General features: G+C 39.7%; 1 protein-coding gene across 5 annotated transcripts in view; it reads right to left on the bottom strand.

The window, feature by feature from the left end:
- Positions 1-12,447, bottom strand: part of MGAM (maltase-glucoamylase) — a 116,364-nt gene that overhangs the window by 76,989 nt on the left and 26,928 nt on the right. For all 5 annotated transcript variants that reach the window (XM_017891075.1, XM_017891076.1, XM_017891079.1 and 2 more), the window contains 7 exons: positions 10,177-10,297; positions 8,421-8,530; positions 7,725-7,876; positions 7,028-7,199; positions 4,303-4,402; positions 2,223-2,335; positions 1,716-1,841 (listed from right to left, as the gene is read on the bottom strand). In XM_017891075.1, coding sequence (XP_017746564.1) covers positions 1,716-1,841; positions 2,223-2,335; positions 4,303-4,402; positions 7,028-7,199; positions 7,725-7,876; positions 8,421-8,530; positions 10,177-10,297 — 894 coding nt within the window. The remainder of the gene's footprint in view (positions 1-1,715; positions 1,842-2,222; positions 2,336-4,302; positions 4,403-7,027; positions 7,200-7,724; positions 7,877-8,420; positions 8,531-10,176; positions 10,298-12,447) is intronic.

Genomic DNA, 12,447 nt, shown 5'->3' with positions numbered 1-12,447 from the left:
GATTTTGACATGTATACTGAACTCAGGTAATAGTGTTCAATTCCCTGTCTAAACACTCCCTTTCACATCTCACACCACTAGGCAGCAGTAATAGTCCAATTCTTTCATTTCCGGGATCACTTAAAAAGAAAATGTCTATCTACATGTAAGGAAAATCGCATAAAAAAAGAGATGGCCACTATGATGTTAGAGATCTGGGCTTGAAAACTAGTTCCTCTGGTTTTCTAATATTAAATGAGATTTCTAATCTTAAATGGAGTTTTGTGGGGGTTTTTTTTGTTTTTGTTTGTTTGTTTGTTTTTTACTCAAGACTGAGTCCAGCTCTGTCACCCAGGCTGGAGTACAGTGACACGATAGCGGCTTACTGCAACCTCCACCTCCTGGGTTCAAGTGATTCTCGTGTCTCAGCTTCCCGAATAGCCGGGATTACAGGCACCTGCCACCATACCCAGCTAATCTTTTTTTTTTTTTTTTTTTTTTGTATTTTTAGTAGAGACGGGGTTTCACTGTGTTGGCCAGGCTGGGCTTGAACTCCTCACCTTGTGATCTGCCTGCCTCAGCTCCCCCACATGTATAAAGCCACGTCGTGCTGGAGAATGAGTAGTGGGACCCGCATCTAGCCTGAGAGTGGATTCATTGACCCAAACGTCTTAATCTGCCCTGACTTTCTGCTTCCCCCATCTCCTCAATTCCTAGGCTTTTTGAATCTCAATTCCGTTAAGCACTTTCTTTTACACTTCATATTTATGAACTTTCTGCCAAATTACAAAATGTCTGCTGAAGCTCGGTTTCAATTGTGAAATGACCACACTACAGAGAAAGGCAAATTCTGCTCATTCCCAATTTAATAGTAATCAAAATACTAACGTAAAAACACATGGACCTGAAACTTGTTGTATTATTTTTCACATTCATGTAGTCATGCAGTATTCATTCTGTCATCAATTATCTATGTGGTCTTGGTCATGTTATTTCCCCTGACAGCCTCAATTTACTATCTGTGAAAAAAAAAAAATGATGCTAACCCAGATGGCTCATAGTCCTTCCAGTAATATAATTATTTTGAGCTAAATTCATGGGGTCTAGAACTACTCTGCTTCCTCAATTCCTCTTTAAAACATCTGTTAAAACATAGGTAGGGAGACTGGGAATCTGCATCATTCATGACCTGACACTAAACCTATGAACCTAAGAATTTAGACATTAAATCTTATGCCAGAATCTTAGAGGAATTTCTAAAATTATGATACAACTTTTATGGTAAGTTCCTGCCATGACACTTTTGAGTCAAAACAAACCAAGAACACGCGTAAGGCAAGAAAATCCCTACTGAGAAGCATTAAAATGCTACAATTCAAGCTGAAGAGACAAATGCCTTGAAAACTCAAATAAAAACACCTGTAAAATGTAGTCAATACAGTAAGCACAAAAAATGTTTACTAATAAAATACACGATAAGAAAATAGAGACAAAACAGATTACCTCCCAACACATAATTGTGGTCTCCTAGTCTATTTCATACTATAAAGAACTATGGTTCCTTCAAAAAATGATTCGTCCAACAAAAAAAAAGTCTAGTATTCTGAGTATCTAAAATTCCTTTCATTACCAAATAAATAAATCAATTAAACTCAGGGAGAGAAAATACAAATAGTTGTTCTTTTTCTTCAAGGAAATTTCTTTACTTTTGGAGAACTATTGAAAACCTTGCTTACATAAGGGAGCTGTGCTGCGCGATTTCTCTCCACGACTTCTCTCATGTTGTCTAAGGTTCCATATTGATAACGACTGAGATGAAATCCAAGTGCCCAATAGGAGGGAAGGGCTGGCCGCCCAATAAGCTGAAAGACATATGTGAAGTGAAAATAAGCAAATATTCTGTTCTTAATAAAAAGTTTTTGAAGCATTGCTTTCAGAGCACCAAACATAGTCCATTTCCCAATGCACTGATTCATTAATGTTAGAATGTTATTCTATTTTTCCAACCCTTCATAAATGTTTGAGGGTAGGGCCATGTTTGGGGCATCTTTATATTCTCTCATGTTCTTATAACATAAAAATGCTATACAGCAAGTTTCCATTGCATATATGAAATCTGTTCTTTAATATCTGAAATTTGTAACAGCAGATTTTGTGGGTCACACTTGCACAGGAAATCTACTTTTATAAAATATTTGCTGTTTAGGATTTCCTCAGTCACAATCTCGACATCCTAAGTTTACCTCTAGATATTCTTGAACAACTTGCTCTGGAGTGTTTCCCAAGAACACATAGAAGTCGAGAATGCCCCCAATGGTGCGGTAAGTGATGGCTGGCGCAGGCTGAAGGACAACCTCTTGAAAGGTTAAAAATGAAGAAAATGAAAATCAGAATTGATTACTGAATAGCAACTACCAAGTTTTAAAATAATGCAGGATCATTAACCATGTGAACATGAACAAAGTGACCCTAGTGTCTCACATCTTGAATACTAAGGGACAAACCCTGACCATCCAAGTCCACCCTCACAGCACATGGCAGCCAAGGCATTTTTTCTGTGACAGATTTTAATAATACTGACTGGAGTGTCTTAGTGCCTTGTGCCAGGCCCCAGGCTCTGGGGAAAAAGCAGCCAGGCTCATGAAGGGGTCCAGAATAAGCCACTGTGACATAAAAAAAAAATTATTTTAGACTGAAGGCATTTACGTTACTGAAATCCCTGATGTGTCTAAAAGCACAGCCTCCCAAAAAAACTCAATAAAAAGCAATTGTCATAAATCTGCACCAAGGAGTACCTCTAATCTCTTCTGAGACAACAGGCACCATTCCCAGATAGACAGTGTCACAAGACTATCTCATCCTCCTACCTATCTTCTAAGGGCCCATTTATCTTTCCAAAACGTCATTTGTTCTCTCCTAAGCATCTTCCCTCCTTCCCTTTCACCTATTAATTAAGATGGTATAGAAGCCCCAAGTTCTAATCGCTGCTTTGAGTTACTCATCACTGAGAACTCCTGTGTGTATACGCATTACATGTGTAAATAAATTCTGTCTTTTCTATTGCTAATCTACCTTTTTTGCCAGTTTAATTTGCAGGCTCCCAAGAATTAACCCTAAGAGGTTAGAGGAAAAGCTTTTCCTCTCTGACTTTCACAACCACAGAACATGTTCCACCACATACCCTATCATTATTGTGAGAATATAATTCAACTAGACACGGACATAACTATCCTCAGTAAATCTCACACCAAACAAAAGCCAAACCAAAAAAAAAAGTCAGAAATTGTGCCATAAATTCAAAATCCCTCTATGTGCCAATCACCATTCTCAAGTTGTGTCATTACACTGATTTGTATCCAGGAATAAAATGCCTCAAGAAATATTGCAATGTACTCTTTGGTCATAGGAACAACTCATACAGAGTATCTAGGATCTTGTGGCCTCTCCCACTAAGTCTGACTCATTTTATTTTCTGGTTCCTTTCACCTATCTAAAACTGTACAGTCCTTGTAATATATTATCTCAGTCTATTCTTAGGTTGTTTGGCATTTCAAGTACCTTAGGATCATCTTAGATTCTATTAGAATCATCTTAGATTCATCTCTTAGATGTCCTAGAATCATTTTAGATCATTTAGAGTGTTTCTCAGATATCTGTGTTGGAGAATCAGATCTTTATTTTGTTTAATTTCCATTTCACTGCAAGCTGATATTTTCATAAAACAACATGAAAATGAATTACTAGAAAAAGATTCATGTGTGCATGTGGAGGCTACAGCACTGCTTACTCGCCATTTCTGTACTCATCTTACTATAGACCTGAAACAGTCTGTGACCCAATCAGGGACCACACTTTGAGGAGCACTGATTGAATCAATGACTCTCAATTGAGAAGAGGTATTGATCAATACCCTATGCCCACCATCAATCCTGGGAGCTTCTGATACATCTTCTCTTCCCCTGTGGCAATTCATTGCCACTGGGATCTACTGACGAAAAGGCTGACGATGGAGAACACATTGCTGGAAACTATCTCAGAGTAAATTATAGGGAAGGGTTAGCTCCCTCAACTTGATAATAGAAAATATTCCAACAGAGGCCACCAGATTCAGGAAAATCATAAGCTGGGAGAAAATCCCCTACTCGTGGCTACCATGGATCAACAGGTAATGAAGTAGAGATAGCACAATTAGATAATCTATATGGCCCTCCCTACACTATGGCTCAGTTACTCTTAAAGGGATCCATTCCTTTTATCATAGTGCTGTAAGAAAGGGACTGAAAATCACTCTTGCGCTTGTTTTTTCCATTAATATTCCTTTACCCATGGCATTGCTGTTCATCAGAAACACCCCAAAGGACAATCCACTAGCATCTTCAAGACACAGGAAGAATGTCTGCGCACCATACAAATTAGTTCCATTCTGCAGAAAGATAATTAAAAACCAAAATTTACAACCAAGAAGTCTCAGCACCACACTGTGTGGTTGGTTTAGGAAATCAGTCCTAATCATGCAACTAATTGACAGGAAATTCATGGTCATAAAGACACATTTTTAAAAGATGGGGTCTATATCTAGTTGATGTTAACCAAGTGAACTCCTGTTTTCTTACAGAATGAGCCAGCTATGATCATTCATCCAGAAGGAATGTGAAGGCTGTGATGTTTTTTACAAGGTGAGAGGATAGGAATTTTTAAAACGTAATTCAAAAAAGCTGCCCTCTCAAAGAGGCCTGTCTTAACCTGACTTAAGCTCCATCAATATGCCTTAATATGAATCAGGTAACTAGATGGAGCTCTAGTCTAGGCTTGTCTTCGAGACTCCAGAACAGGAGTTCTCAACCTAGACTGCATGCCAGACCAATTAAAACAGAATCCCTGGAGATAGAAGCAGACATAGCTGTTATTTTTTAATTTCCCCAGATAACTCCAACATGTAGTCACATTTGATAACTATTGCTCTGGAAAAGCGTTTCTCAAAATTTGGCGTATCCACAAATTACATGGGCATCTAAAAGCAGATTTTTTTTTTTTTTTCATACAGGGTCTCACTCTGTTGCCCAGACTGGAGTGCACTGGCATGATCTTGGCTCACCGCAACCTCTACCTCCCAGGCTCAAGCGATTCTCCTGCCTCAGCCTCCTGAGTAGCTAGGATTACAGGTGCATGCCACTACCACCTGGCTAAATTTTTTTTTTTTTTTTTTTGAGACGGAGTCTCGCTCTGTTGCCCAGGCTGGAGTGCAGTGGCATGATCTCAGCTCACTGCAAGCTCCACCTCCCAGGTTCACACCATTCTTCTGCCTCAGCCTCCTGAGTAGCTGGGACTACTATCTGCCACTATGCGTGGCTAATTTTTTTGCATTTTTAGTAGAGATGGGGTTTCACCAGGTTGATCTTGAACTCCTGACCTCAAATGATCCAAATGCCTCGGCCTCCCAAAGTGTTGTGATTACAGGCGTGAGCCACTACTCCTGGCACTAAATGCAGATTTTAATTCAATAGATGGAAGAAGGGGCTGAAAACTCACCTTTCTCACATGGTGGTTCCCCTGCTACATACACACTTTGAGTAGCAAGGATCTGAGGCTCCCTAATGAAACAATTGTCACCAATTATTCCTACGTTAAGTTGCTCTGACTCAACAGCTTTTCTACTTTTCTGATAGGCATATGTACAGTACAGAGCCTGGCCTTAAAATTACACAGAGAAGGGATAAGATTCTTCCTCTGTTCTTACAAACTCTTTTTTCCTTTTCTTTTTTTTTTTTTGAGACAGAGTCTCACTCTGTCGCCCAGGCTGGAGAGGAGTGGCGTGATCTCAGCTCACTGCAAGCTCCGCCTCCCGGGTTCAGGCCATTCTTGTTCTTACAAACTCTTTTGCCTTGAGCTATTAATTTGGCTTCTCTGGACCTCGGTTTTATCTAACAAGAAATTATTATATTTTCTAGACTCTATGGCTAAATAGAAATATATATATACACACACATATATGTATGTGTGTGATGTGTGTGTGTGTGTGTGTGTGTGTGTATATATATATATATATATGTATATAGTTGACTAATAAATTATTGCTGTAATCTCCTTTCATCTATCCATTAATTCTGTTTAGTCAAGAAAGCCCAGCCAGGCACAGCGGCTCACATTTGTAATCCCAGCACTCAGGGGAGACCGAGGCCAGAGGATTGCTTGCATCCAGGAGTTTGAGATCAACCTGAACAAAATAGCAAAAACCAGTCTCTACAAAAAAATGCAAAAAAAAATTAGCCAGGCATGGTGACACATACCTTTAGTCTCAGCTACTCCAGACACTGAGGTGGGAGGGTCACCTGAGCCCAGGGAGGTTGAGGCTAAAGTGAGTCATGGTTGCGCCACTGCACTTCAGCCTGGGCAACAGTGAGATCCCATCTCAACAAAAGAGGGAAGAAGAAAAGAAAAAGAAAGGCCCTGAACAACAGAGTATTGCCAAATCCAGAAAACAATGTTATTTCCAATTTTAGCAGTCAAAACAAACAAAAGTGGAAATAAAATAAAACGACAAAACTCTGTCTATTCTTTCACTACCACAATCATTCTTTATACAAAACATGATTGTTTTAGCTGAGACTTTATCCTATTTTGATAAACCTGGTAAGTTGGTGATTAAAGGGGAACCTAAAAGTATGGTGATCACAATCAACTGTTGTTCAGAGTACAGATATTAATAAGATCTTCTCCATATCTGGTTAGGAAAAATATGAAGGAGTTGGCATTTACTGAGCACTTTCCTTCTGGCAGCCATTCTTCTAGATACTTTACATGTATCAGTCCATTTAATCCTCACCACTACCCTATTGAGATATTACTTCCATTTTATAGATAAGAAACTGAATACAGAGAGGTAAGTAACACCCAGAACCATGTAACTGGTGAGTAGCAAGACCAGAATTCAAAGCCAGGTAGTCCCACTCTAGACTCTTACTCTTAAACACTACACTGTAATACTAGAGGTGACCTTCAAGAATGAGACTATGATATTCAGTGGAAAGGGACCCATCTGAAAGCTTACTCCATTGGGAGTTGTGTCCCTGTTAAATATGGGCCAGGTCTTCCAATTCATATCATGCCGGTACTGCTGGTGCACATGCTCTCCCAGGCCATACACATTAGCACTAGGCAGTCGGGTGGAGAGCTGCAAGAACTGGTCGGCAAACAGGAGGGGCCCAATGCTTGAGTCAAACCTAGACACAGGTGGAGAACACAAGGATGGGTGAGCAAGCAGTGTGGAGAGAATGTAAGTGTTTGGAAAAGCATCCTTTATATCTCAATGACTCAATAGCCCCCATTCATTCAGTCCCATTTGCCATCCTGTGACATTTTTCTATGGACAACAAGAGATTAGGACTCCTTGAAGAAAGGGACCATGTGCAAATTTCTTACTCCCAGACCAGACAGCCTACCACATGACCAGAACACTATACTTACAATAGGAGATGTTCAGTAAATATTTACTGGTGGACAGCTGATTATATATTATAGATGGAGGGAAATAAAGGGAAAACTAAAGAGAAAAAAAAAAGATTGTGCAAACAGAAGAAAGAGAAGGAAAGTCAGAAAAAAATACATACTTTAGAAGGTAAAGGGTCTGGTCACTAATAATGGTCTCACAATCTTCAGGAATATTGTTGAAACACCCCCTTCTCCATGCTTACAGACCTCCCTGTAACCTTCCTACTCTGATCCTTCGATAGGTTTCCAAAACTTACAAAACACGATTGTTGCTTCTTCTGGTCACTTTGATGCTAAATGGCTCTCTGGAGATTTCAACTTGGTAGGTCAAAGAAGCAGCAGCATTTCCACTAAAGGACTGCACATGTTCATGGGGTACTTCAAACCTGTTATTGGTTTGGTCGGTCAACTGTGCAGAGACAGAAATAGAAGGAAAGCCAAAATAAAAACTTGTCAGAGCTTCCCAATATCCCTACTTATGATACTGGAATCAGGTACTGATCAAACTGACCTCATATCTAAGGTAGATGTACTCAGTATGTTACGAAATTCAAAGGGTTCACCTTTGGGCATAAGCTGGTCTTTAGGCAGAGACATACACAGTACATCTGCAAAGATGGATTGAAAGCTGTGATCTCCCTTATGTTTTCTTCCTACCACATTCCACATGTTAGCTAGAGTAAATAAATGAAAGCCAAACTCACTAGTAAACTGTAATACACATTCAGGAAGTTATTATTCTGGCTTACCTCCATTTGTGTTACCTGCATTTGTCACACTAAAGGAAGACTATTCCGTATATGTCTTTAACATACAGGTGCCGATTAATAATGACAGTAGAGAAAAATACCTCCAGTAACAAATTTTTCTATTTTTGTAGTAACTGCAGTCATCAGATAGGGAACAAAAGTCTCTCAAAAAAAACTTAAAAAATAAAATAGACAAATTACAACCTTAAAGTGGAAACGATTAGATGTCTGATATTCTGCTGTGAGAAGAACATTGTCAACATTGCTTCCGAACACGGGTGAAGAAGGCAGATTTTTCAACTGGGCTGTGAATCCTAACACAGGAGAAAAAAAAAAAAAAGTTTTCATAGTTGACTCTGCAAATTCTCAAATAATACCTACATAAAAATTAAGATACATGGGGCTGGGTGCAGTGGCTCACACCTGTAAACCCAGCACTTTGGGAGGCCAAGGCGGGTGGATCACCAGGTCAGGAGTTCGAGACCAGCCTGACCAACATGGTGAAACCCCGTCTCTACTAAAAATACAAAAATTAGCCGGGAATGGTGGTGCATGCCTGTAATCTCAGCTACTCCGGAGGCTGAGGCAGGAGAATTGCTTCAACCCGGGAGGCAGAGGTTGCAGTGAGCCGAGATCACGCCACTGCACTCCAGCCCACACAACAGAGTGAGACTCCGTCTCAAAAAAAAAAAAACAAGATTAGGATACATGTCAAAGGGATTGATGAAAAGCCTTTATTTCTCAAAAGAAGGGAAAATACAGACATATACGCCATCATATGCACATACTATCTATGGCAGATTATGGCGCTAGATATCATCATTACTTTATATAAAAATCTGTCTCTCTTCTACAAAATCTGATTGAAAACCTCCCCCAATAAGCCTAACACTCATTCCACAGGCCCATCAGTCATTTGGTGTTAATCAGATTCCCTTTACATTCTCAGACCTGACATATATATACACAATTCCTTCTCAGTCATTTTCATACTGCATTACAGGTGATTATATCCATTGATGCCATCTCCCTAATTAAATGGTAAACCAGGTGAAAGTTGAGACCTTATTGGAACAGTCCATCAGGCCCAGAGCATCTAAAAGGGGAACGTGCCTCTTCCTTTCCACTGAGAGCCTCTCTAAAGCGTCACCTTCTGCTATCCCCTAGAATGGTCATCATTATGTTCTGCATTTTTTGGGGGGGTGCTGGATGGAGTCTAGCTCTGTCACCCAGGCTGGAGTGCAGTGTCACAATCTCAGCTCACTGCAACCTCTGCCTCCTGGGTTCAAGCGATTCTCCTGCCTCAGCCTCCTGAGTAGCCAGGACTACAGGCGCATGCCACTACACCCGGCTAATTTTTGTATTTTTAGTAGAGATGGAGTTTTGCCATATTGGCCAGGCTGGTCTCAAACTCCTGACCTCACATGACCCATCCATCTCGGCCTCCCAAAGTGCTGGGATTACAGGTGTGAGTCACTGCGCCCAGCCTATGCTCTGCATTTTAGAGTAAGAGGAAGAAGAGGGGCTATTCACTCCATGAACACTTATATTGACTTTCACAACATGTTTATAAAATTGGAATTATTTCCATTTCATAAAAATAGCATAAAATTAGAGTTGGAAGTAGTCTGAGAGGTTACTGATTTCGAATCCCCCACTTTAAAAGGGATAAACTTGAAAACAAAAATGATCAATGATTATTGCACAGTCATGAAGGTCCATAATGGGGAAGCTGGAAAGAGGACATGGCCTCTCAACTCCCAAGGCAGAGAATAATTTTTTGCTTGGTGCCCACATAGATTCCAGTCCTTGATTAAGAGCAGTGCCTACCTTCTGTCACATGTGGTTATGTGGCCCCACAGAACAGAACTCTGCAGGCTGCCCCAGCTCTCCTCTGGGGGATACAGAGTCAGCCTCCAGAGGGTCTGGACCTCCTGCATCATGGCAGACTCTGGCTTACCTGCATTTGTGTTTACAAGGTCGCCCTCCATGTGGTAGCTATGATTCTTGGAATAGTAGCACCAGGGAACACTCACAGCTCCCTGGGGATTCCAGCAACAGCCACGTTGGTCACATGTGGCCTGAAACAACAGGTTAGTCAAAGAAGCTCCATTTAGCCGTAGAACACGATCATTTATAAAGCATAAAACATCTAATCTGAGACTATAGTATCAAGAACTTCATTTACAAATAAGGCAACTGATATTTAGATAAATTGTGCCATATACCAAGAAATGGCAGAGCTTCTACCTATAACCAATTTTTCTGACCAGTGTCCTTCCTATGTAACAGTACGGGAAGCAAAATGCATTTTGTATCTTTTATCACAAATATATTTCATATATTTATCACAAATATATATCATAAATATATTTAAATAGTCTAAACAATAATATAATTATATCACCAGTAATCTAAAATTACAAATGGAGTTTCATTTATATTGGCTTTGACTTTTAAAAATAAGACTTTGCAATCAATTTTATTCTGAAGCTTTCAAATCAAACTAATGTTGTTTTGACTTTTAAATATATGCCTTACATTTATGTGGATTATACATATGTGAGATATATGACATGTATACAGTCCCTGAACTCCTCCAGAGGCAGAAAGTAGTCCCTCTTGACACCCAAATAGATTCTTACTTAAGAAAGGTATGTGCCTTCTAACATAATTAATGACTGAATCAAGTGGAGGCCAAAATGAAGATAGTTTCTTTCTCACACCAACTAATTTGGGAGAAGCAACCAGGTTAAACACAAAAAAGAACAAAGAAGTCTCTCCTCTTGAGAGCGCGCTGAATCAAGTGATTTGCAAGTAATAGAAACCAGAGAAAATAACACGATGTTGCTTTCAAGATTAGATCACAGAAAGATTGAAGCTTCTGTCTTGCTTGCTCTCTTTCACTTTCACTGTTGGAGTCCTCGTTCTGGGAGAGGCGAGTTGTCATACTGTGGAGGGGCTCACATGGCAAGGAACCAAGGGAGGTCTCCAGCTAGCAGCCCACAAAGAACTGAGGTTCTCAGTCCAACAACATCTGAAGAGCTGAATCCTGCCAACAACTGCATGAGTGAGCTTGAAAACAATCATCCCATAATTCTGGAAGACACCTTGACTACAGCCTTCCAAGAGACACTGAGCCAGAGGCACCTACCTAAGCCAAGGTCAGATGTCTGACTACAGAAGCTGTGAGTAAATATTTGTCCTATTAGGCCATTAAATTTTGGTATAACTTATTACACAGCAATAGATAACTAATACCTCCTGCCAGATCACTTTATAGATAAATTACCTTTGGCCCAGAGTGGTAAAGCTTCTCCAAGGTAAAGTGACCTGCCAAAGGTTACTCAGCTATTGAAAAGGCAAGAACATAACTTAGTTCTCTTACTATCCATTTCTTTTTTTTTCTATACTCTGGGTTGAGTATCTCTTAAGCACATTTTCACAAGAATGCAGCCTTGCAAATGGTAAGAAAAAATGTTTTGCTTAGTTATACGAACAATGAAATTTAATCAAATGCTATTTTTTACACTAATAGCCAATATGAGGGATAAACAATGATGTCCACATGTGGTTTATACTGCTGTAAGATCAGGTTTCACTGTGAACTCAACCTCAATCCACAGTTTTGTCTTTGTTCTTGTAAAACCCACTCAGATGAAACCTCAGCATAAAAAGAAAAAAGTGTTGAAAAGGGAGGGTGTTAAGCATAGCGGTTTTTGTATACAGCCCGGAGTTTAATAATTTTTCCATTAAACTGGAAAGGACAAAGATCAGAGTGGCCAAAAGAGCAAGGAATGCAAACAGTCTTTGCTAGCCAAGTCAAAAATGCCAGCTTCTACAGTAGAGCTGAGCCATTGCAAGAAGTGGGAAGAGACATGGAGCAAGACCCACATAATAAGAGAAAACAAAGTATATAAAACCTAGGAAAATAGATTTAGAAAGAAACTATGGACAATGATGGCATGAATAGAATTAGGGCACACAAAAAAATTAGGTCCAGGACACAAAATGCCCCTTTAAGTTGGATATGAGAATTAAAAATGTAAGGGAAACTGCCAAAATAACATAGAATGTGTAACTACCAAAACAGTACTGAAGGAAAAGTGTTAGAGTTGGGGGGAGTGTGGAAATCCTCAATCCAAAAAATTAAGAAAAAAGACAAGTTTATGAAGGAGTGGGGGTGGGGACTAGCACATAAACAGAATGAAGAGAAAGCACAAAATGAGAC

The sequence above is a fragment of the Rhinopithecus bieti genome, unplaced genomic scaffold, assembly GCF_001698545.2.
Source record: "Rhinopithecus bieti isolate Rb0 unplaced genomic scaffold, ASM169854v2 scaffold_20175, whole genome shotgun sequence".
NCBI classification, from domain to species: domain Eukaryota; kingdom Metazoa; phylum Chordata; class Mammalia; order Primates; family Cercopithecidae; genus Rhinopithecus; species Rhinopithecus bieti.
This window is presented reverse-complemented; position numbering and strand designations above follow the sequence as displayed.